Source organism: Artemia sp. Qi Xiang Cuo, chromosome 20, assembly GCF_049724085.1.
Source record: "Artemia sp. Qi Xiang Cuo chromosome 20, ASM4972408v1, whole genome shotgun sequence".
Taxonomy (NCBI): domain Eukaryota; kingdom Metazoa; phylum Arthropoda; class Branchiopoda; order Anostraca; family Artemiidae; genus Artemia; species Artemia sp. Qi Xiang Cuo.
The window spans coordinates 6,747,125-6,774,604 of NC_142813.1; the positions used below are offsets into that span (position 1 = coordinate 6,747,125).

Here is a 27,480-nt window from a genome sequence, read left to right on the forward strand (position 1 = left end):
ACGTCGAGTATCTAAATTAACTCATCACTGATGATTTAAAGAACAGCACAACGTATTAAATGTAAATGCAGCATAGCATTAATACATCCCAATGTATTAGGGAGCCTCAGAAGAGGCTCTCTAATGGATAAACGTGAGCCCCTGGATAACGTCGAGTATCTAAATTAACTCATCAGTGGTGATTTACAGAACAGCAGAACGTATTAAATGTAAATGCAGCATAGCATTAATACATCACAATTTATTAGGGAGCCTCAGAAGAGGCTCCCTAAGAGCTAAACGTTAGCCCCCTGGAAAACGTCGAGTATCTAAATTAACTCATCACTGATGATTTACAGAACAGCACAACGTATTAAATGTAAATGCAGCATAGCATTAATACATCACAAGGTATTAGGGAGCCTCAGAAGAGGCTCCCTAAGGGCTTAACGTTAGCCCCCTGGAGAACGTCGAGTATCTAAATTAAATCATCACTGATGATTTTCAGAACATCATAACGTATGAAATATAAATGCAGCATAGCACTAATACATCACAATGTATTAGGGAGCCTCAGAAGAGGCTCCCTAAGGGCTTAACGTTAGCCCCCTGTTGAACGTCGAGTATCTAAATTAACTCATCACTGATGATTTACAGAACAGCACAACGTATTAAATATAAATGCAGCATAGCACTAATACATCACAATGTATTAGGGAGCCTCAGAAGAGGCTCCCTAAGGGCTAAACCGTTAACCCCCTGGAGAACGTCTAGTATCTAAATTAACTCATCACTGATGATTTACAGAACAGCACAACGTATTAAATACAAATGCAGCATAGCACTAATACATCACAATGTGCTAAACCAAAGGCACATTGCAGTACACAGAAAAGAAGAGATTCTGCTAAACGCTATTCATTTGTATCAGTAGAAAGGGGATGTTTCTTATAATTATATCCAATGATGGAACTGAAACATAATCTTTTGTTTCCAGCGGTATGGTGTTACATAATTTCGCTCCAACATATTTTATGGAAAAAGCTACTCTGCGTGTGACACATTGCACTCGTACGTTTTGCGTAATGTCTAAAATTTTGGTTTTAGACTTTTGTTGCTTTAAGCATGTCAGACCTTATTTATGACTAAATTCATATTAAATGTGAAACAGCATGAATATACAATGTGATAAAATATTCGTGTGTCTATGGGTTACTAATGACTCTACCTTTGTGCTTATACAAGAAATTGGATTAATTTTTTTTTTTGCATACGTCACAAAGGTATAGTCTTTTTAGGATGTCAACATTTTCGTGATTATGGTAACGTGATTTTTCTCAAATGGCCTCATTGTGAATATCGTCTTTTAGTGATTCTGTTAAGACATATTTTTAACTTGTTTTGCTTTTTTTGTATTGACACTGTGGCAACAGCATTTACTATCTGTGTGTGCACTCTTCAAGAAAATATGATCACCCCTGCGTCATTAAACAGTACCTGCTTACAAACGATATTAATTTGTCAAGGTATATTAGTGACAATGACAGATGACATTACGTTTTTGATACGTGCTAGAAGTTGTATCAGTTTTTCTTGCATGTGCAACACTCTTTTTGCCTTTGTTTATTATGTTTATATACCTTTGTTTATATTGCCTATCTTTTAGCCTTTGTTTATTATGTTTATATGCCTTTGTTTATTGCCTTTGTTTATTGTTCCTATCTCTTTGCCTTTGTTTATTGTGTTACTATGTAGACATAGTTTATTATGTCTACAGTTTATTGTATAGTTTAGTTCATTTTTATGTATAGTTTATTGTTTATTTATAGTTTGTTGTATAGTTAATAACTATTTTGTCTACATATTTTATTATATATTATGTAGTATAATGTATATTTATTGTATATTTATAGTATATTGTATATACTGTGTATTGAACCTTTAGTATATTGTATATTTATTGTATAGTTTTTTTTTGTGTATTTTTAGTTTGTTGTATATTTGTAGTTATTGTGTCTATAGAGTTTATTTTGTCGTGAATTCTACTGCCTAAAGGATATCTGACTACATTTATGATTAAATTCATATTGGCTGTGAAACAACACGAATATATAATGTGATGCAATATTGGGTTGTCCTGTTACAAATCACTTTACGTTTGCTATGTATGGTTGTCTATGTATGGTTATGTATGGTTGCTATGTACGGTTGTGCTGTTGCAAATCACTTTGCGTTTGCTATGTATGGTTGTCTATGTATGGTTATGTATGGTTGTCCTGTTACAAATCACTCTACGTTTGCTATGTATGGTTGTCTATGTATGGTTATGTATGGTTGCTATGTATGGTTGTCCTGCTACAAATCACTTTGCGTTTGCTATGTATGGTTGTCTATGTATGGTTATGTATGGTTGCTATGTATTGTTGTCCTGTTAGAAATCACTTTGCGTTTGCTATGTATGGTTGTCTATGTATGGTTATTTAAGGTTGCTATGTACGGTTGTCCTGTTGCAAATCACTTTGCGTTTGCTATGTATGGTTATTTATGGTTGCTATGTATGGTTGTCCTGTTACAAATCACTTTACGTTTGCTATGTATGGTTATGTATGGTTGCTATGTATGGTTGTCCTGTTACAAATCACTTTACGTTTGCTATGTATGTTTGTCTATGTATGGTTATGTATGGTTGCTATGTATGGTTGTCCTTTTTCAAATCACTTTACGTTTGCTATGTATGGTTGTCTATCTATGGTTATGTATGGTTGCTATGTATGGTTGTCATGTTACAAATCACTTTACGTTTGCTATGTATGCATGAAACTGGGTCGAGTTTTCTTGCATATACCACACCCATATTGTCTTTGTAGGATGTCCACATATTTACTATTTGTCTATCATCACTCACCAGTCGATGTCTTAATGTGATTCTTTTCAATACATAGGTAAATTTTAACACAAAGATTGACCCGTCACACCGTATTATATTTGTTATCACTAATGTAATTTTTAATTTGTATAATAAGAGAGCCCGAAGATGAGCCCCAACCTCTTTCACTAGCTGATTCACAACCTCTTCACTATCACTATTGATTGTGTTGTCAATACCTTGTTTGCAGAAATCACATTCATATATCATGTACATATGATCGTGATAACCAAAAATTTTGAAGGATATCATATGTGGGAGGAAAAATTGGAACAATAATTTTACCAAAATAACTGAGTGTGCCAGATCTTAAATGTCATCCACATCTTCTTGGGTATGAAACAGTATAGTTGTATGACCAGAAACGATGTTCATTTGATCACACCATTAGAATGTCGAATGTGCTTTCGTGAAAATGATTATAGCCAGTAACTTCAAACTCAAATAAGTGATGAGGGTACCCTTTTCACTACTAGTTACATTCTCCCGAGAAGCTTTGTCGTATGGATCTACTTAACTCAGTCTACTTAACGTAGAACCGAGTACTTGTAGAACGTAGTATGTATAGAATGTAGAACGTAGAATGTAGAACGTACTTAACGTAGAACCGAGTACTTGAGGAATAGCTTCAAGTTTGAAGCGATTCATTTTAAGCAACAGAAGACCATGCCACAGTAAAGCCCTTTGTTTTCATGTTTTATTCTGCAAAACAAGAAATGTTCTCTGAGCAGAGTCAAATCATCTTCTATTATGAGGCTAAATCAATAGAATGGTATTTTACATGCCGTTCCAGCTTCGGGAGGCACACTGCTCCTCCACACTAGCTACCCTCCAATATTTTGGTCACTTAAAAAGCGCACTAGAACTTTTCATTTCCGATCAAATAGGCTCTTTTTAATCTTCTATGATCAAGGCCGTACCCCCCCCCCCCCCCCCGAAACGTTTGTCTGACTCGTAAAAACGTAACAAAAATGGACATAAATAAATTTTTTCTGGTTTTTTTTAGTTTTTTTTTGTGTAAAAACCCCGCCGAAAAAAATATTTGAATAACAGCGATGGCACAGTCCTTTGGGAGCTTCGGGAGCGATGGCACTGAACCGATGGCACTGGCAAGCGATGGCACAGTCCTCCCCGAACATAGCATTCCATTGAAAATGAAATGTTGTTATAGACGGGTTATACAGTAAAACTAAGGGCTGTAGCATATTGCAGAGTTCCGCAATTTATATATAACATTCAAAGGTTATCAAGAAAACAAAAGCAAAAGAATTTTATTCAAGAAAAAAACAGAAAATTTAGAGTCGTTCGTGGAACCAAAACTTAAAAAAAAATTTGGACAGCACTAGAAGCTGCTTTCTTTCGATGGTAGAAAAAGAACTCTTCGGTTTCCTTTAAACAGTATAGGTATATGACCTATACTGCCGACTATGGGGGGGGGATCACTTAAATGAATGATGAGTGTACCCTTTTCACTACTAGTTACATTCTTCCGAGAAGCTTTGTCGCATGGGTCTACCTAACTCAGTCTACTTAATGTAGAACCGAGTACCTGAGGAACAGCTTCTTCCGGCATTGCACTTCTATCTGAACGTCGGACTAACATCCTGGGGATGCTATTCCTGCAAATCCTTCTGTTGACTCTTTCAAAAGAAGGTTCAACAGACATTTAAAACCTCGAGGTTTCAAAACGAGGTAATTGAATAAAGGCATATCAGATACCACTATGTACCTGGTGCCGTGAATATAGGAATAAAAAAACGCAATTAAGCGAGTGCGAACACGTCAGTCGGATATCAAAAGGACGTATCTTCATAATTGCAAATTTTCAGGAGAGGAGAAAAAAAAATCTCACAATATTTGACTGATGAACAACAATTTTTTGCTATTACGCCAAGATATCTGTTTTATCGGTACTTATTAAGAGTCCAGAACACACGCGAGAAGTGAAGTTTCGTTAAATGCTAATGAAACAAAACAATATAGGATGAAAATATAATAGTTTATGAACAAATTTGGGCTATATATTTTCACATTAAGAGGAGTGGGGGTAAAGCATAGCATTTATTAAATACGTAACCTAAACAAATGAAACACAGAGAGGAAAGAAAATAACAAAATGAAAAATAAAATCAAAAAAGGTGAAAAAAGGATTTTGTTTAATAATGTATTTACGTAACCTAAACTAACCTAGGTACCTTTTTTTTGCCCCTTCAACACCCAAAAAATTAAGTTTAAATATTTTTCACGTAGTGACCAATATCTCATACTTGTGGAAACCTGTTTTTAATTAAGCGTCTCGGTCTTTCTAGATGCAGTCCTTGTCGCGTGGGTTCTAGATTCTTAATAAGTACCGTTTTTTCTTTAAAACAAAACCATTGGGAGAACGGTCACAAGCTTTTCACAGGTAAAATCACAAGTGAAAATAGCAAGGATGTTAAAGTAATTATAAACGATTTTAAAAAATGTGAGACTAAGGAGTTCAAATTTGTAAGAGGATATTGTTCAAGTTCCAATGGTGCTGGTACTCTTAGTAGAGGCTAAAATTCGCTTTGAGTTCAGAATTCTGGGTTTTATTTTTAAATACATGTTGGAATCACAGTTCTCTTATTCCCCCTTTAAAGGTCAGGGATACAAGGGGGATAAAAAAATATAAGCAAGAACGAAAAAAAAGGATCAATCGCTAAACAACATATACGATTAAAAAGAGACCATACTTGAGACCTGGGAGTCAAAGTGCAGAGCTGACCACCATATATAATGAAATAAACACTCAAGGGACATGAGAAAGTGAGAGTCATAAGACATGAGGACATGTTATGTGATGAGTCATGTGGACATGTGATGAGTCATGAAAACATGGAAGTCAATACAATTGTGTTATTTGTCTTGTTGATTAGCGATGATATCACGGACAAGAAACTTAATATCATTTCCATCGAGTAATCCTGCGCTGATACTAACATCTGTGGAATTCGCAACTAATTTTTGAATAATAGAGGTAGATTTGGCAACATATGCGTAATTTGCTATGGGGTATCCACATTAGCGCTGAAATTTAGCGTCTTCAAAAATCTTGTCAAAACTAAGACAGACCTACATAATTCAAGCATTCACAGAAACAGATCACTTTTCTTTAGCATACCTTTGCTTTTATGCTACTTTTATGCACATACCACATACCTTTTATGCACATACCACATACCTTTTATGCACATACCACATACCTTTTATGCACATACCACATAGCACATATTTCATTTTTCATTTCATTTTTCACTTGGTCTTTTTTACTTGACTTGGAACAATTGGCTCCGACTTTGCCCCCCTCCCCCCAACACCCCCGGATGTTGAGAAAATTACGCCCCTGCTATGCTAGTGTTAGTTTTATTTTCACTTCCGGTGGTAATATATGGGCTATACAACAAATTTAATTGGTTTGGTATGCCAACCCACTTATATTCTGTAGCTGCAGCCATCCTGAGCTCATCAAGAATGTCTGCTTTGTAGATAGTACCATCCATAGGTTATCCCTCTTGCTCTGATAATTTTTTTACGTAATTTGTTAAAGCTAATTATTCGGTGAGAAAAAAAATGATTTTCCTACAGTTAAGACAACAATTAAGAAAGAAAAGTACTTGGACGAATCACTGACCTCACTCACTTATCTTATATATTTTATCATTAAAAGGAACAACCATTAAAGGTCGTTATCATTGACATGACCATTTGTCGTTAAATCAATGAGTTCATCCTTATTTGAATGTTATTCGAATGCCACGAGTGATTTCCCTGGTGTTCAACCCAATAGATTTTTCTTATTGTCCAAGCCAAGGGACTATAAGCTTCCTGCATAGTTTTTTAGGCCAAGGCAATTCCAATGGTTTACTTTTTTTCTGATCTGAAACAAAAAGGGGTTTCTGGCTAATTTTTCTTTTTTTTTGTTTAACTATGGACCACATCGTTCTTTACTAGGTTGAAGCTACTGCTGCAACCACGATATAGGCAGGAAGTAATAGGCGGGTATGACTCTCGGTATAAGGGACATAGTATCTTCTTAGCGAAACATATTTCTTGGGATCCAACAATTGTATTCTATTTCATTTTCGTCTTCTTTTTTAGTTAACCAGGATTTTTTTTTGTCCTACCTTGGTTGATACTGGTGGGTGAAGCCTGTCTCCTTGATCTTTTTATACAATTTGTATATGATACAAGTGCTATTACTACTACTAACAACTCACCACAGCACCGAGCCGCCTGAGGCCAATACAGCTACCCACACTCCTCCATCCCAATCTGTTCAAAGCCTCCCTCTTTACACCCTTCCAGGCAGTTCTCATTTCCTTTAAATCTTTCTTTCTGAAATTCTCCCACCCCAGACGAGGACGACCTGCTTTCCGTTTAGCCCTAGACGGTTGACCTAAAAGGACAATTTTTGGCAACCTGTCATCCGCAGAACGTGCCCTAGCCTACTGTTTCAAATACGGTCAGTCAGCCGGGTACCCAGAACAATCCGTAGGAAGTTTCTCTGGAAAGCATCCGCTTTTCGGAGCGCCCATGCTTTAGAGCCATATTTGACCACTCATAACGGTACCTTCCAGTATTCTAATCTTGGGTTGCAGACTTATCTTCCTATTCTTTCAAGCTTTTATTAACTGTGAAAAACACTCTGAGCCTTCCTTATTCTACTTTTAACATCTTCACTGCTCCCAATTTTTTACTACGAATACTTCCAAGGTAAGTGAAGCTATCCACCTGATCAATCATTTCGTTGCCCGATGTCACCTTTTCATGTTCACTTATTCCTAGCCTTAGTGACTTAGTCTTCTTAACATTTATTTTCGAACTTATTCTGGCACCCTGAACTCGCAAAACCTTTAAAAGTGCATTCATTTTGCTCACACTTTCATCTAGGATGCTTAAATCGTCAGCATAGTATAAGTCCAGGAGAGTTTTTCCTCCCCATTTGATTCCGTGGTCTCCCATTGCCTTTCCTGTGCTCCTTAAAACAAAGTCCATCAAAATAATCCATATAAAGGGCGATAAAACACAACCTTGCTTAACTCCTGATTTAATGCAAAACCAGCTGCTGACCTCATTTCCTACCTTAACCGCAGCAATGTTATTCTCGTACATAGCCCGAAACACTTTAATGTATTTGTCTTTTATACCATACAATGATAAAACGTTTGCTAAAGCTCTTCTTTCAACAGAATCGAACACTTGCTCATAATATATAAAACTGAGGACCAAAGGTGTTTGGTAAATCAGACACTTCTTAAGTATTAACCTAAGAGTGAAGATTTGGTCGACACATCCTCAACCTTTTCTATATCCGCATTGATCTTCTCTTAAAACTTTGTCTATAGCATCTCTCAGTCTAAAAAGTATCATATTACTAAGTAATTTGCTATTTACAGATACCAGACTAGTTCCTCGATAATTACCAAACTCACTCTCATCACCTTCCTTATACCGTGGTTTAATTAAGGTTTTTCAAAAATCGCTAGGTACTTCCCCCTTCTCAAAAATTATATTCATAATCTTCAATAAGTTATTTCTAACCTCTGAGCCGCCATATTTAAGAAACTCATTTACCACACAATCAGTGCCTGGAGCCTTTTAATTTTTTAATTCTTTTAGTACTGACGCTAATTATTTCTCACAAAACACATTTTTCTTAACATCCAAGTTATCATAAACTTTAATTTTCCTCTGTATCTTTTCCTGCAATTCTATCTCGGTTTAGCACATTCTCAAAATGTTCTGCCCATCTCTCTTTAACCTTCTCTTTTTCTCTATATGTGGCTCTGTTCCTATTTTTAAATAGGACTAGTTCAGATTGACTACTCCCTCTTAATTTATTAACATGCCAGTACAATATTTTACTATTATGCCGTCTAGTTGCATCTTCCATATCCTCGGCAATTTTATCCATGGCCTCCACTTCATATCTCCGTAATTCATATTTTGAAGTTTCTCCACTTTCTTTACATTCCTTTCGTTTTCATCACTCTATCACTCTGATAATTCTTCTACAGGCCCCTTCTCCTCTCTATTAAGCATAAAGCTTTTTCACTAATATTCCTAGCTGTAGTCCTAACTTTCTTCACTAAGACACCATGAGCAACTTCACAAATTGTTTCCGAAAGTTATTCCGTCGATCTTTCAAATTGTCAAATTTTAATATCTCCAATTTAGTATTCAATTGTTCCTTAAAAGTTTCTTTTAAGTTCTAATCCTGGAGTCTTTTAAGTTCTAAGTCCCGGGTAGTAGCCAATATGTTTCCTCGATTCCGGGCAAGTGTAAATCTATTAGTGTTAGTGAATCTGTATAACTATACTTTCTTTAATTAGGGCAAAGTCTGCAGTATCTTCCTTCTTCTGAGAGCGAATTGGGCTACTCTTGAGGAAAAGGGGAACAAAATTGCCCCCTTAGATCTTGCCTCACGTTCTGCCTCGGCTATAATACTTTAATTAGGGCAAATTCTGTAGTAACTTCCTTCTTCGCAGAGCCAATTACCCTTGAGGAAAAGCGAACGAAATTTGCGTACGTTTCTCTATTAGTGCTCTCCATAAACCCCGAAAAAATTCACTTTCCCCGAGTCATTTTACTGTCTTAGATCTTTATTTTATCTTCTTTCTTCGTAGAGCCAATTGGGCTATCCTTGAGGAAAGGGGAACAAAATTGTCCACTTAGATCTTGCCTCCATCGTTCTGCATCGGCTATAATACTTTAGTTAGGGCAAATTCTGTAGTAACTTCCTTCTTCGCAGAGCCAATTACCCTTGAGGAAAAGCGAACGAAATTTGCGTACGTTTCTCTATTAGTGCTCTCCATAAACCCCGAAAAAATTCACTTTCCCCGAGTCATTTTACTGTCTTAGATCTTGTCTCTTTAGTTCTGCCTCAACTATAATTTTAGGGCAATATCTATAGTATCTTCCTTCTTCGCCGAGCCAATTGGGATACCCTTGAGGAAAGAGGAACAAAGGTTGCATACCTTTTGCTAATAGTGCTCTCCATAAGCCCCGAGTAAATTCACTTTCCCCGAGTCATTTTACTCCCTTAGATCTTGTCTGCCTTGTTTTGCCTCAACTATAATTTCTTTAATTAGGGCAAATTCTGTAGTATCTTCCTTCTTCGTAGAGCGAATTGGGCTACCCTTGAGGAAATGGGAACAAAATTGCCCACTTAGATCTTGCCTCCATCGTTCTGCCTCTGCTATAATACTTTAATTAGGGCACAGTCTGTAGTAACTTCCTTCTTCGCATAGCCAGTTGGGTTACCCTTGAGAAAAGGCGAACATAATTTGCGTACGTTTTACCAATAGTGCTGTCCACAAGCCCCGAACTAATTCACTTACCCCTAGTCATTTTGCATTTTTAGAACTTGCCTCCCTCGTTCTGCCTTGACAAAAATTCCTGTTTTTACCTCAATGAAACTCCACATAAAGATATAGAATAACTTTGTCTCCCTTAACATTCCCCCAACTTAAAGTTGATTTTCTCGATTGATGTGCTTTCTATATTTAACAAAAAGATAAAATGTTATTTCCCTTCCAAAAACATCAGCGTAGACATACATAACTTCTCGACTGTGGATTCAACTAAAAAATTGAATAAACCTGATGCTGACCTGTAACATTGTTATGCAAATAAAGAAAAAAGCATGGACATCAAAGAGAAAAATGTATTCGTCATTATTATTACCTGGGGTCTCGAGCAATTCCATGAATAATTTATTTAGCAAATGAAAATATTGAGAAAACGGGCTTAATATTCTATCATAAAAATATTTTAAAAACATTCTGTCAACATTTTGCATCGTATATCGATTTTTGTGCGGATGTTCATCCGATTGTTGGATGAAAGATGACAGATTGCCAATATGGCCCTTGTCGGGCAGTCGTGAAAGGTCAGACGAGAAGCAGGTCACCTCCGAGTGGGGTGGGAAGATGTCATAAGTAAAAAATTGAGGGGAATGGTCACTTCTTTGGGAGGGTGTAAAAAGAGAGGCTTTGAATAGGTTGAGATGGAGGAGAAGCGTGCGTTGCTGTGTTGGCCTCAGGCGGCTTTGGGCTGCAGTGTGTGGTTAGTAGTAGTAGTATCAATTTTGTATTGTTGCCAAAATTACACAAGCACAGGCCCTCCCGCTCTCCTACAATAGTAAGTCAACTAATAGTACTTTAGCTTAATTGTAATGAATTTATGCTATTTTGTGGCACAAATTTTTTCATAAATAAATGAATGAATCAAAAATGAATTGAGTCTCAATTTATTACTTTCAGGCGTCAAATTCTACGAAAAGTCTTGATGATCTTTTATCGCTTGGAGCCAATCCGTTTGGATCGACTCAGGCAACGGCTCTTCCACAACAAGCTCCTCCTATTCCACCGATGCCTATGACAGGAGGAATAAATTGGAGCTCTTCCAATTCTGTCACTTCACAGCAGCAGCAATTCTTTTCTGCGCAGACTGCAGTAGTGCAGCCTAATGGTAAGCTCTTTTATCTATTGTTAAGGGAATTTAACGGTTAACTGTTAAGTGACGGAGCAACGCAAAATGTCCCTCACGCTTCTGGTTCTTAGATATATTTTATAGTGGTGAGCTAGGGTGGTGTTAACCTTTTTGACATTTATTAACCCAATCCAGGTTGATTATTGGTCGTTTTGAGATTAAAACTCTTTGTTTTTATTTTAGAAACCTAGCCTATTAATCTAGTGTGTGTTTGTTCTCTAATCTCTATATCAGAAGGAAACATTCTTTATAAAAACAAACATATATACCCAAAATGTGCATTTTATCTTCATATTTGGCTACTTCTTGAACCCCACTTTTTTGCCCGTTTTGATTCTTACCTGCTTAATAAAGCTTAAAAAATTGATCACTTCTCTTTTAGAGCAATTAGAAGTATGTAGGTATATATTTATTGTGATACAGTAAAATACATAAAAAGTAAAATTTATTAAAATATAATGGAAAATGCGGGTCTGATAAGAAAAAACAAGAAACATAAAGCAGTACGATCATTCTTAAAAAAAAAGAAAGAAATATAATAAGTAATAAACAGTTTCGAAGGTGCTCTGATCAGGAAACTGAGCCCGGTACCTCTTATTTATTTTTCGCATGGTGAAAATAGAAACCATGCCAAAAAAATGACGGACAACAAAGGCAAAACGGGGAAAAACAGGTAAAAAAGGCAAAAATAGAGATCAGGACAAAAAATGACGGACAACAAAGGCAAAACGGGGAAAAACTAGCAAACAGACAACAAAGGTAAAAATGGAGACCAATCCAAAAAATGCCGGACAAAAAAGGCAAAACGGGTAAACGGGCAACAAAGGCAGAAATTGAGACCAGTCCAAAAAATGCCGGACAACAAAAGCAAAACGGGCAACAAATGCAAAAAAAGAGACCAGGCTAAAAGAAACAAAGGTAAAACGGGGAAAAACCGGCAAACAGACAACAAAGGTAAAAATAGAGACCAGTCCAAAAAATGCCGTACAACAAAAGCAAAACGGGCAGAAACTGGCAAATGCGCAACAAAGGCAAAAATAGAGACCATGCCAAAAAATGCCCGACAACAAAGGCAAAACGGGCAAAAACTGGCAAATGGTCAATAAAGGCAAAAATAGAGACCGTGCCAAAAAATGCCCGACAACAAAGGCAAGACGGGCAAAAACTGGCAAATTTGCAACAAAGGCGACAATCGAAACCATGCCAAAAATGCCAAACAACAAAGGCAAAACGGAAAAACCGACAACCAGGCAACAAAGGCAAAAATAGAGATCAGGCCAAAAACTGACGGACGATAAAGGCAAAACGGGGAAAAACGGCAAACAGGCAACAAAGATAAAAATGGATACCAATCCAAAACATGCCGGACAAAAAAGATGAAACTGGTAAACTGGCAACAAAGGCAAAAGTAGAGACTAGTCCAAAAAATATCGGACAACAAAGGGCAATAAAGGCAAAGAAGAGAACAGGCTAAACGATGACAGACAATAAAGATAGAACGGGGAAAAACCTGCAAACAGGCAACAAAGGTAAAAAATAGAGACCAGTCCAAATAATGCCGGACAACAAAGGCAGTATGGGCAAAAATTGGCAAATGGATAACAAAGTTAAAAATAGAGACCAGGCCAAAAAAATGACGGACAACAACGGCAAAACGGAGGAAAACCGGCAAACAGGCAACAAAGGCAAAAATAGAGATCAGGCCAAAAAATGACGGTAACAAAGGCAAAACCGGGAAAAACAGGCAACAAAAGCAAAAATAGAGATCAGGCCAAAAAATTATGAAGAACAATGGGAAAACGGGGAAAAACAGGAAACAAAGGTAAAAATAGAGACCAGTCCAAAAAAATGCCGGACAACAAAGGCGAAACGGGCAAACTACATTATAAACTAGTTACTAAGATCTATAATTTTCACCAATCTGGGGAGTCATTCAAAATATTTTTCACCTAGTATTCTTCACTTAGTTGGACATTTAAGAAGCAATTAGGGTAGCTCTTGTATGCCATTAAATAAAAAGAACAAGTTTTTCAAACTGAAAGTAAGGAGCGACATTAAAACTTAAAACGAACAGAAATTATTCCGTATATGAAAGGGACTGTCCCCTCCTCAACGCCTCAACGCCAAATAAAGTTGTGAGACAGAGTCAAACTTTAGCGTAAAGAGCGATACTTAATATTGTTTATATATTATTATATAATTATTATAAACTATAATTTTTAATATAAAATTGTGTTAATATATAGTTTGAAAAATGACGTATACGGGTATGCTAAGAGTTCCAAAATTTTCGCCAATTCTTAACACTTCTCTCTTAATATATAAGGACGTCATCCGCAAAATTTGGCAGAGAATCATCAGTACTCCTAAAGGAAATTCAAAGGAGATGAAGTGATGGCAGCCTGTAAAATGCCCTTTTTTAACTGCAATAGACGCGCTAAGCTCAACCTTACAACCTTAGGCATGCAGACCCGCCATATTTCAATCCCCACCCTTCCCCCTGCCCCCCTAATGTGCAAAAAAAAGCCCAAATTTGTTTCTAAAGTATTATATTTTTTATCATACTTAGGTATAGTTCATTAGGACTGAGCGTCACAAAAACAGGTTCTACTTAGATGAAGAATATTAGGTGGGGGGTATATCATACAAGTACCAATATTTTATTACACTCTTGTGCAATTTCACGAGGTCTGCTCGTATTTTTCTATTATGCCTCGCTATTCGTCTAGCGACGGCGACGTCAGGGTCTGCGACTTTAAATTTTTCAATTACATGTGAATTCCTATACCACGGAGGTAGGTGAAGCAAATATTCTTCGGAAAACGAAAATACATCGCTCTGATTTTATTCTGGTCAGTTTTAGTGAGAAGTTTCCAGAAGGGCGTGGCATATAAAATGTGAGGAAGAGCGATGGCGTTATACAAGCTTGGTAGAAGCAGCCGGTTGAATCGGAGTTTGCACGATGCAATTGAAGCGTAAGACGCTGAAACTCGTCGTTTAAGCTGTTCGAGGAGAACTTTTCGGGTGTGGCGGATAGACGAACCTTTGGTAGGAACACAAAAATCAGTTTTCCAATTGAATAGGACGACTTCCAATTTTGAACAGTTGAACTGAAGTCCAACTTTAAGATATTCGGCTTCAAGGATTTCGAAGATATCAATTATCCGCTGAAGGGTTCGGCTAAGATTCAGGATATCGTCCGTGTAACATACCAAAGACAAGTTAGCAGATGACAGAATCAGCGAAGATGGACATCGATCTTGTGCATCAAGGACACAGTTATTGAAAAGGTCGGGAGAGGTGACTGGTCCTTGACGCGCTCCTTTCTTGACTGGAACTAGTCGGGTGCACGGAACGGAGGTCAAACCCTTGTCAGGAGGTAGCTTCAGTCCGATCCGTAAACTAGAATACAGATTCCTGAGAGAACGAATGACAGCTATATTCAACCCACGTTTACCGGCCTTCAGAAGCATCGCAGCATTTGTTAGTTCCACAAACAAATGCACTTTTAAAAACAAGGGCCTTTTTTTGCAATTCAAAGTGTCATAATAGTTTAAGTTGTTGCAATAAATAAGATTTGAATCACATAATTTATTATATTTCACATTTCACATTGTCAATATTATATCATATTTCATTATATTTTATATAATGATTACTTTATATTATAATGATTAATTTTATATATATTATTTTATATTATTATATTTTATATTTCACATTGTCAATATTTTTAACATTTGGTGCTCCAGCAATATTGCAATGGGATAATGGTAGAGAATTCAGCAATTAAGTCATATCCAGAATTTACGCTATATGAATTTCTTTATTACTATTATTTTCTTTTCTCATTAAAAATGTAGGCCTACTGTTTGTTTTACGTTTTTAGTCATTCCTCCCAGAAAGAGTGTCGAAGTGTCGAAAAATGTATCGCGACTGAATTACGGAGAAGAAAATACAAATGTCAGAAATGCTCAACATTCACCATTAGTGTATTGGTGTAACGTGAATGATTTAGAGCGTGTGGTATAAACCCTGTTTGTATGAAGTTTTTTTTTTGGATAAAACCTGTTTTACATTGTGAGTGATTTCCCAGTGGACACTTATTTGAAGATTTTTATTTATAATCTGCTTATCTTTGGCTTGGTTATTTTGACCGCTGTGATTTCCCCTGGGAACAATTATTTTAGCTTATTGTTGCCGATTGGAGGTTGCCAATAGAAGATTTTATTAGGAGAATCTCATAAAAATCAGCCAAATTGCTAGAACTCAGCCTATTTGGAGGAAATTTCAACCTTTTTCTTAAGCTGCGCCGATATTGCTGAGTGAATTACCAGGGACCAAGTAGAAGAGGGGAAACAGCTTGTCGGGAGCACTGTATAGGTACCTGCCGGTTTTAATTAGCCTTAAACTGCAGGGGACAGGTGAGCCGGTCTCGACGCTTTCCTTGCTCCCGGTGATCTCTGTCGGTGATCGGTTCTCAGAGAGTGCACAGCATAAACCGGTTTATACCTGCAAGATAATCGATCGTGAAATAACTTATATCTGGTTACGGACCTGGCTTGCTTTATGGACTTGTTTTTTTGGATTTGCGACTCTGGTTTGATGAGTAACGAACATGGATAAGAACAATATCATGTGGAACGCGTTACTGAATTTTGTATCCAGATCGATGCTAAGTGGTATAAAACACCAGCTGATTGTCAACCGTGCTGTCGAGTTCTTCTCCAGAGATGACGTTCTAGTTGCAAAAGAGTTATTGCTGCGAATTTCACCGGTGAATGGCATCAAACACCAAATACGTCAGTGAAAGATCAAATATTTTGATACTTGCATGATATGCCCCCGATCACTCAAGTTGTTCATTCATTGACGCATTGTAGAACCGATTTTTTTGTTAGTTTCTTTCAGTTTATCGTGCGACAAGACAAAGAGAAGTGACAAATTAGATTGAAAATATATAATTTGGGCTATATATTTGCCCATTAGGTGGGGGGGGGGGTAAAGTATTTGGACAGTGTAAAGTTAGAAAACAGTTCCTACATCATAATGTGCAGAAAAATTGTACCTAACACATTAGGCATGCAGACTCGCCATATTTCAACCTGGCTTGTTACGGACCTGGCTTGCTTTATGGACTTGTTTTTTTGGATTTGCGACTGTGGTTTGATGAGTAACGAACATGGATAAGAACAATATCATGTGGAACGCGTTACTGAATTTTGTATCCAGATCGATGCTAACTGGTATAAAACACAAGCTTATTATCAACGGTACTGTCGAGTTCTTGTCCAGAGATGACGTTCTAGTTGCAAAAGAGTTATTGCTGCAGAAATCTGGACTACCCGACCCCTTCCGTCGATCTGTGAAGGATACCGAGAACCTTTTAGACATTCTAAATTTTTTTGCCAAATCGGCAAAAGAAAAGCGGAACCTACCACCGTTTGTTATCTTCAGACCTACGGAGGTTCCGGTGTGTGGGGATGAGATCAGTGCTTGTATAACCACACAAGTTAACGACATATGTCGCCGTTTTGATGGCTTTATGGATCGAGTGAACAAACTGGACCTCCGTTTGTTTGGCCAGGCAAGCCTCTAAAGTGAAACAACCGCCCGCCTGAAACTGGCTTACTATGTCGTCGTGAAGAACCCCCCATCCGTGAAAACGCCGCTCGAACGGAAGAATTTTATTGAGTCAGCGTATGGCGAACCCTAGATGCTAGTTAGGTTGAGCTAAGGCCTGGTAAAAATGAATGGCGTGTGGCCGTTTCTCAAAAGGTGACTGCATATAAAATAGCGTGCGGAATCAAAGCTAAAAGCTCAGAACTTGATACGAAAGTGAAAACTCCTGCATTCGTTGGAATAATTAAAGGAATACCCTAGTACCCGAGATAAGTCATTCAGGGTTTAGGGTGCGTCCATGCTCTGACTGCGCTCTCGTCGATCTTGATTGATGCCAATAATTCTGGCGAATCACTAGTTCTAGGGAGTCACGATGAATGCCGCTCATTTGACTCGCTGATTCATCCCATATTCTGATTGAGTTGTTTAAGCGTGGAGTTAATAGTTGTGTGATCCGTGCCATGTATGATATGTATCCCCGTTTGGTTGTTGTAGTCAAATTGCCTGATGGGACTGTTACGCACGTAGTAATACCAGTCCGAAAAGGGGTTAGGCAGGGAGTCCTTACGTCTCCAGTTGCCTTCATTAACTGTATTCTCGATGCCCAAGCCCACGCCACTCCCTCGTGTATTTTAGAAGGAATCGACGTATCGCTTATAGCTTATGCAGATGATATTTTTAACCTTAGTCGAACAGTACTCTCGTTTGAAAGAAATTTTGTCACTCTTAGTCGAGAATATGCAAAGATCAATGTGAAATTTAACCCTGAAAAATTGGAAGTAGTACTGTTCAACTGGGATAAACCGGAAGGATTTACAGTTAATCTCTACGGTGTGCCGGTCGCTCCCAAGTCCGAAATGAGATATTTAGGTCTCCCAATCGGTGACTTTATAAAAACAACAAGAAGTATCTGCTTGCCTTGCGTCCCTGGGCAAGCAACTCATGGATTAGGCGAAGGTACGGGATTATAGACCCAACTGCCTTGATAAACAAGTGTATTGAAGCTTATAACAGCAGAGTTGACAGACACCCCTGAAGTCCCACCCTAAAACAGTAGATCCGTCTGTGAAAACGTTATGTAGGATAGCAGTTGATGTTTTGTATATGTTTCATCTTGTCACTTAATAAGTTTCTCAGTTTTTACGTATTTTATGAATATTTGTCATTCCCTTTCTTTTTGCTACTTTTTTTTCTCTCTTTCAGTTCAATATATATATATATATATATATATATATATATATATATATATATATATATATATATATATATATATATATATATATATATATATATATATATATATATATTTATATATATTTATATATATTTATATATATTTATATATATATATTCCTTCCTGTGCTAGTTTTTTTTTTTTTTTTTTTTTTTTTTTGGTCTGCCCATGTTTGGGTATGCATGCTAATGACGCTTGGTGCTAATTTTAGGTCATTGCTTAAACAATTTAAGCTCTCAGTTTGTAAGTGACTCTACGTTTAATACTGTCTTTGGTACGCCCAATGGAAAGCCAGCAAATGGTAAGGGTTTCCAGAAAATTTGCGTGAAAATACTAACCAAACTGGGTAGAAGGCATTAATTACCATATAAAACTGCGGCTAATTTTTATTAAAATCTACTCGATATACTTTTCTTTGAACCACAATATTGTTTTTCAGTTAGTGTATTCCATTCTCTTATTATGCCGATTCAGTTTACTTTTTAAAATGACGCCAAGAGTTAGTACAAAGACGGAGCTACGGGAATAGCTTTCCTCTAAAAATTCCAGCGGTAAATTTGGATGTTTGATGTATGTGTAGCATGAAATTAAAGTAGAAAAATAGCAATTGTATTTCCACTAAAATAGTCTTGCATTTTGTATGCATTGTATATATATATATATATATATATATATATATATATATATATATATATATATATATATTTATATATATATATATATATATATATATATATATATATATATATATATATATATATATATATATATATATATATTTGATTTTAAAAACGGTCAGAAAAAGAGCAACATTAAAACTTAAAACGAACAGAAATTATTCTGAATATGATGTGGACTGCCCCTTCCTCAACTCCTTAAGAAAGACAGCTCAAACACAAGTCTTTGAATTTGAGTAAGATGTATTTTTAAAGAACTTTCATACTTTAGCGGAAAAGCGAGGCTTGAGGAAGAGGCAGCCCCCCTCATATGCGGAATAATTTCGGTTCGTTTTAATTTTTAATGTTGCTCCTTACTTTCAGTCGAAAAAACTTGTTTTCTTTTTATCTAATTGCCAACAAGATCCATTTTGATCGAATTTACAAATGACACTGGCAAAAAGTTAAAATTACAAATGACACTGGCAAAGCCGCATCCAGTGGGGTACCCCCCCCCCCACTGGATGAACCCCCCCCCCCCGAACCTTTTGTCCGACTAGTAAAAGGTAACAAAATGAACATAAACAAATTTTGATGCGTTTCGGAAAAAAAAAAATTGTAACCCCCTCCCCGAATAAAAATCTTGGTTATGTACTTGGACACTGGCCTATCCGGGCAGATGAGGTGAGGTTCCGGGAAGATGAGGTGATGTAAATATCTACTTAAAGTAAGTCCGAATTACTCCCACCATAAACTTTTTTGTGAAAAATAAATTAAATAGCATGGGAACCCAGGCTTTCTTGCTTAAACACGTAATTTTCAGAGTATCACTCTCGGGAATACCAACCAATCCCCCTTAAGATATTGTACTGCTAATACTACTACTACTAACAACTCACTGCAGTACCAAGTCGCCTGGGGCTAACACAGCTGTGCATGCTTCTCTGACCCAATGCATTCAAAGCTTTCCTCTTTACACCTTCCCAAGAAGTCACGATTTCCTTTAAATGCTTTATTACGATTTCCTCCTTTATTCGGAGGCGAAATGCTTTTCTTTTTTGCCCTATATGGATGGCTAAAAAGGACGATCTTTGGCAGTCTGCCAACCTTCCAACCATCTGTCCTAGCCAGTCACTAGTCGAGAAGGGGCTTGAGTCCCTTCAAATTGCTTAAAACTACGTATGTATAAAAAAAAATTCTTTAAATTTAAGAATTGATGCGCCAATGAGCAACTTGGATAAGAGCGAATGCGTTATAATTTGAATTTTAACTAACAATTTTAATTGGGAAAAAAAATGTAATATAAAAATGGCAACAAAGGAAAAAAAATGTAAAATTAATTGGAACGCCAATAATAATTCATGTGAGGTGAAAAAAGTGATGGTTGAGGTTTTTCTTATGGCATACTTTTTGAGCGTGCATGCCCACGCATGCCCGTGATGGTTGAGGTTTTTCTTATGGCATATTTTTTGAACGCATGCCCGTGCTTATTCCATATTTTAGGGAAGCATTCCATATTTTAGGGGGGGGGGGAGGTTTAGGGAAGGGAACTAATGCTTAAGCCAAAAATTTAATGTATAAAAGTTCAGATTTTTAGCATTTTGGTATATTTTAATGTAAATATGCATGGAATATATTAAACAATCTTGAGAAAAATGTAAATTATAGATCGAGCTTAATTCATTTCTAGTCAATAACTAACCACGTATGCTTTGCAGGGCTGCCACCTTTAGCACGAAAGTGGTATTTTAGCACTATTTCATTATGTGTAGTACGATAGCACATTCTCAGGGTTGCTAAAATAGTGCTAAAATAGCACGAAAGTGCTATTTTAGCTCTATTACAGTCAATTTTTTTACTACGGCATCGAAAATCACCGCGTAGCATGCAAATTTCGGCAATTTTAGCACTTTAGGAACTGACTGTGGTGGCAATCCTGATGCTTTGTGTTAAGTTATACAGATATGCTCATAATGATTTTTATTAACAGCAATTACCTTATACGAAATTGCCGAAGCTCTGGGAACTGCCACAGTTGATTTTAATACTCATATTTAAAATTCTTTTTAAAATACTTCCGATAGCTGTTATGCCCTACTTTTTTATGCCTACTTTGTTATGCCTACTATATTTTACCATTAATCTCCTCGGTTTAACTTAACGCTTTTAGATTTGCTCCAATAAATGTGATGGAGTACAGACTTGTTCGCAAGTGGGCCACTCTTAGTACCACCGTAAATGTTAATTTTTTTAAAATGTTTGTATATAATCGGTCTGGCTTTTTTCTTTTGCATGAACCCTCCTCCTTCACCACCTCCTCCTCCTCAAAACGTATATTTTATAAGCTTATGTCCAAATATAAGTATTTGGAAATTGTGAAGTTAGAAAGCAATTCTTAGTACATAATATGCAGAATGATTGTACCAAACACTTTTGGCATGCAGACTGCTTATATTTTTTTTCTTTTGCATGAACCCTCTTCCACCTCCTCCTTCTCCTCAAAGCTTCTGTGTCATTCCTGATGATGCCCATTTTACAATCACTGAACCTAAATAAAATGAGTACCCGTATTGGGTTCAATTGCAGGGGGCTTAAGTAAAGTGTGGAATTATGGGCAATTATGAACATAATGCTATTAGTCAATGAATTATGGGCAATTATGAACATAATGCTATTAGTCAATGAATTATGGGCAATTATGAACATAATGCTATTAGTCATGAATTATGGGCACTTATGAACAATGCTATTAGTAAATGAATTATGGGCAATTATGAACATAATGCTATTAGTCAATGAATTATGGGCAATTATGAACATAATGCTATTAGTCAATGAATTATGGGCAATTATGAACATAATGCTATTAGTCAATGAATTATGGGCACTTATGAACATAATGCTATTAGTCAATGAATTATGGGCACTTATGAACAATGCTATTAGTCATGAATTATGGGCACTTATGAACATAATGCTATTAGTCATGAATTATGGGCAATTATGAACATAATGATATTAGTCAATGAATTATGGGCAATTATGAACATAATGATATTAGTAATGAATTATGGGCAATTATGAACATAATGCTATTAGTCAATGAATTATGGGCAATTATGAACAATGCTATTAGTCAATGAATTATGGGCAATTATTAACATAATGATATTAGTCAATGAATTATGGGCAATTATGAACATAATGCTATTAGACAATGAATTATGGGCAATTATGAACATAATGCTATTAGTCAATGAATTATGGGCAATTATGAACATAATGCTATTAGTAAATGAATTATGGGCAATTATGAACATAATGCTATTAGTCAATGAATTATGGGCAATTATGAACATAATGCTATTAGTGAATGAATTATGGGCAATTATGAACATAATGCTATTAGTCAATGAATTATGGGCAATTATGAACATAATGCTATTAGTCAATGAATTATGGGCAATTATGAACATAATGCTATTAGTCAATGAATTATGGGCAATTATGAACATAATGCTATTAGTAAATGAATTATGGGCAATTATGAACATAATGCTATTAGTCAATGAATTATGGGCAATTATGAACATAATGCTATTAGTGAATGAATTATGGGCAATTATGAACATAATGCTATTAGTCAATGAATTATGGGCAATTGTGAACATAATGCTATTAGTCAATGAATTATGGGTAATTATGAACATAATGCTATTAGTCAATGAATTATGGGCAATGTGGTATCTGATGAATCTAAAACCATTTACTATGAAAGGATATAGGAGGATGATGCATTTAATCTAATATATAAAATGCGTATCGAAATGCCTCACATTTTTTAAATTTCTGAATGTATATCAAATTGTGTTTGCATGAGTCGATAATACTCATCATAACCACTCCTTCCTACCCCCAAATTATGTTTATTTGATTTTATAGTATATTGGACCCCTTCCCCGGAAAACATCGTCTGATCCCCCCCCCCCAATTTCGGCTGTTTGCAACTATGCCCATGTATATCATGCACTATTACTTAATTGTTCCTTCTCGTTTTTTACTTCGTAATCGTCATAAGTTACCCTAACTTCACGGAAGTAACTCTCCCAAAGAGGGAGGTTTACTCCCTTGGGAGGCTTATTTCACGGAGGGTTACTTTTGGGAGGGTTACTTCACGGAAGTAACCCGCCCAAAGATTATTATAATTAATTTCAGTTTGATCAATCAAAGCGAAGATAATCAAACATCTAGTAATAATATTTTTTTATATGCAAGCTGCATCTGGATCATCTCAGTCTGAGCCAGTGAAGCCAGGTCCTTTTGACGATTTGCTGGGGGATTTGGGCTTAACTATCAAGCCCCAGTCCAAAGAAGGCTCGAGCAGTATTAATAACTCTCCTGCAAGGCTAAGCACTGGCTCAGGGGCTGAGAATCTTCAAGCTTCTCCTGTTAGAGCTGGCTCAGGTACTGTATACTTTTTTCATTTCTTATTACATTGAAAGCAGGGACGGATCCTAGGGATAGTTTTATTGTCATATACCCCCCAGAAGGTCAAAAGCAGTACTACTTAAAGGGTTACCAAAAAAGATTCTTGTAAGAGCTGAAGTTTTATTGCCCCCTCCCCCCAATATTAATTCTGAATCCCCCCGTGATTGAAAGAAGCAATGTTCTGTATGAAAATTGATGTTAGGGATGTTTGTTATTTTGAATTGAAAGAGTACCTATCAGCAAAGCTATTGAAATTTTTTCACTGGGATATATATATATATATATATATATATATATATATATATATATATATATATATATATATATATATATATATACTGAGATTAATAACCTTATTTAACCTAACCCAAACTAACCTTAACTTTTACCATCAAAGCTTGCATAAGACTGAAAAAACTGATTCGCTAAGCTAATTGAATCCAAACAGAGAAAAAGGAATTTTTGTCATTCACCGCTGAGTTTTGCTTTAACCAGATTTTGGACATTCACCGTAACATTAGTAGAGATGCCTCAGGAGGTCGTGTCAGCACACCATATATGGGCATAGAACCACGTGGTTTATGGTTTTGGTCAGTGAGAATGAAAAAACAGGAATTTTGTCACATTTATGGATGTTTTCATGGATGGTTATGTGTGTTGGTCGATTTATTTGATGTTTTTCATGGATGTTTTATGGTTTTTGTCAGTGAGAATTTGAAAAACAGGAACTTTCTCACTTTTATGGCTGTTTTCTTTGTTTTTGTCAGTGAGAACTTGAAAAACAGAAACTTTCTCACATTTATGTCTGTTTTATGAATTTTGTCAATGAAAATGAAAAAAAAGGAACTTTCTCACTTTCATGGATAATTGAGTCTTTAATCAAATTGTTTCCTGGCAAAGTTAATTAATGTCTGAGAGATGACGCCAAGTTAGTTAATGTCTTTGGAGTTCTACCAAGAGAATGTTTCCGAGGCAAAGTTTAGATCACACATGACAGATGATGTCATGATTGATTGATTGACATGAAAGGGGAATTAATTTGTTGTTTCTAAAGAGAATTGATTCACGAAAGGGAATTAATTTGTTATTTCTAAAGAGAACTGTCTCCGAGCGAATGTTTAGATCTTAGCGATGAATTGTTTTAGCGCGGGAATCAGGTTTCCAAATAATTTGAAATGTATCAGCGTAGAGATGCCAAACAAAAGGAACACACTGAAATTACGTTTAGGGATTATTTGGGCGAAACCGTTTTAGCCATTTTATGGAATCATTTCGGTGAAACAGTTAGAGACATTTTAAAAGATGATTTAAAAGATGATTTTAGAAGAGAATTTAAGGGTGAAACTCTGTGATCGTTATAATACACGAGTTTTATTTTAACAGTGTCGTGAGGTCCCCTACCCCAACCCCAAAGGGTTCCGATCCCCCTACCCCAACCCCAAAGGGTTCCAATCCCCCTACCCCAACCCCGAAGGAAGCCCCCGGTTCTCAAAGGTCCCCCAAGCTCCCAAAGGGCCCCCGAACCCCCAAAGGCCCCCCCAGACCCCCAATGGCCCTCCCCCGGTCCCCAAAGGTCCACCGGGCTCCCAAAGGACCACCAGGCTCTCAAAAGGGCTCCCGGACCCCAAAGGCCCTCCCCCGGTCCCCAGAGGTCCACCGGGCTCCCAAAAGACCAATCGGCCCTCAAGGGCCCCCCAAACCCCCCCAGGCCCTCCCCGGGCCCTCAAAGGCCCTCCTCCAGTCCCCAGAGGTCCACCGGGCTCCCAAAGGACCACCCAGCCCTAAAGGGCCCCCTCCAGACCCCCGGGACCCCAAAGGCCCCTGAGCCCCCATTTTTTAATACTTTTTTTGGCTTTATTATATCTTTTCAGAACATGTTATTTTCTTAATGTCCATCCTAAACACATTTTAAAAGTTGAAATACCCATCCCTTTCACCCAAGACTTTACTATACTGCTTTTTGAATGCTCCAACACCAAGCAATACTTTTCAAAGACATTTCAGAACAAGTTCTTTCCTTAATGTCCCTCCTAAACCCATTTTACAAATTGAAGTACCCATCCTTTACACCCACAACTTTACATTACAGCTTTTGAATGTTCCAACACCAAGCAATACTTTTCAAAGGGCATTTCAGAACAAGTTCTTATCATAATGTCCATCCTAAACACATTTTACAAGTTGAAGTTCCCATCCTTTTCACCCACAACTTTACTTTACAGATTTTTTAAGTCCCAACACCAAGCAATACTTTTAAAAAGGCATTTCAGAACAAGTTCTTCTCTTAGTGACTGTCCTAAACCCATTTTACAAATTGAAGTACCCATCCTTTTCACATACAACTTAGTTATAGTTAAGAGTTTGAAGTTTTACCTTAGAGACTTAGCTTAGAGTTTTAGTTTGGTTTAGTTAAAAGTTTAGAGTTTTTTTTAGCTTAGAGTCTTAGCTTAGAGTTTTTGTTAGAGTTCTAGTTTAGTTTAGTTTGAGTTAAGAGTTTAGAGTTTTTAGCTTAGAGTCTTTGCTTAAAGTTTTATTTTGGTTTAGTTTTAGTTAAAAGTTTAGAGTTTTTATTAGATTAGAGTCTTAGCTTAGAGTTTTTTGTTAGAGTTCTAGTTTAGTTTAATTTTAGTTAAGAGTTTAGAGTTTTACCTTAGAGACTTAGCTTAGAGTTTTAGTTTGGTTTAGTTTTAGTTAAAAGTTTAGAGTTTTTTAGCTTAGAGTATTAGCTTAGAGTTTTTGTTAGAGTTCTAGTTTAGTTTAGTTTTAGTTAAGAGTTTATAGAGTTTTTAGCTTAGATTCTTTTATTAAAGTTTTATTTCGGTTTAGTTTTAGTTAGAAGTCTAGAGTTTTTTTTAGATTATAGTCTTAGCTTAGATTTTTTGTTATAGTTCTAGTTTAGTTTAGTTTTATTTAATAGTTTAGTGTTTTTAGCTTAGATAATTAGCATAGAGTTTTATTAAGAGTTGTAGTTTAGTTTATTTAAAGTTCAGAATTTAGATTTTTAGCTTGTAGTCATAGCTTATAATTTTACTTAAAGTTTTAGTTTGGCTAAGTTGTTGTTAATAGTTTAGAGTTTTAGCTTAGAGTCTTAGCTTAGAGTTTTTTTTTTGTTAGAGTTCTAGTTTAGTTTAATCTTAGTTAAGAGTTTGATGTCTTACCTTTGAGTTTCAGTTAGAGTTCTAGTTTAGTTTAGTTTTAGTTAAGAGTTTGGTGTTTTACCTTAGAGTCTTAGCTTAGAGTTCTAGTTTAGTTTAGTTTTACTTAAGAGTTTAGAGTTTTAGCTTAGAGTCTCGGCTTAGAGTTTTTGTTAGAATTCTAGTTTATTTTAGTTTTAGTTAAGAGTTTAGTATTTTTATCTTAGAGTCTTAGATTAGGGTTTATTTTGTAGTTGTAGTATATTTTATTTTTAGTTTAGAGTTTTATCTTATAGTTCTTGTTAGAGTTATATTTTAGTTTAGTTTTAGTTAAGAGTATAGAGTTTTTTGTTAGAGTTATAGTTTAGTTTAATTTTATTTAAGAGTTTGATTTTATAACTTTGAGTTTCAGTTAGAGTTATAGTTTATTTTAGTTTTATTTAATAGTTTAGAGTTTAACATAGAGTATTATCTTAGAGTTTTATTTAAATTTATAGTTTATTTTAGTTTTAGTTAAGTGTTTAGATTTTTATCGTAGAGTCATAGCTTAGAGTTTTCCTTAAATTTATAGTTTTCTTTAGTTCTATTTAAGAGTTTAGATTTTTTAGCTTAGAGTTTTTGTTGAAGTTTTGTTTAGTTTTAGTTTAGAGTTTTGGATCAGGGTCTTAGTTTAGAGTTTTGTTAGAGTTGACGTTTAGTTTAATTTTATTTAAGAATTTTATTTTTTAACTTTTTAGCTTCATTTATATTTCTACTTTAGTTTTCTTTTAGTTTATAGTTTATAGTTTTTTATCTTAGAGTCTTAGATTAGAGTTTTAGTTAGAGATATAGTTTAGTTTTAGTTAAGAGTTTAGAATTTTATCTTATAGTCTTAGCTTAGAGTTTTTGTTAGAGTTATAGTTTATTTTAGTTTTGAGTTCAAGTTTA

At 36.0% G+C, this 27,480-nt stretch overlaps 1 protein-coding gene across 1 annotated transcript in view; it reads left to right on the plus strand.

Moving 5' to 3' along the window:
- The window catches only part of lap (phosphatidylinositol-binding clathrin assembly protein lap), a 144,196-nt gene that overhangs the window by 80,732 nt on the left and 35,984 nt on the right, over positions 1–27,480 (plus strand). The window contains exons 13-14 of the mRNA XM_089105819.1: positions 11,191–11,398; positions 23,207–23,395. Of these exons, the coding sequence (XP_088961945.1) occupies positions 11,191–11,398; positions 23,207–23,395 (397 nt within the window). The remainder of the gene's footprint in view (positions 1–11,190; positions 11,399–23,206; positions 23,396–27,480) is intronic.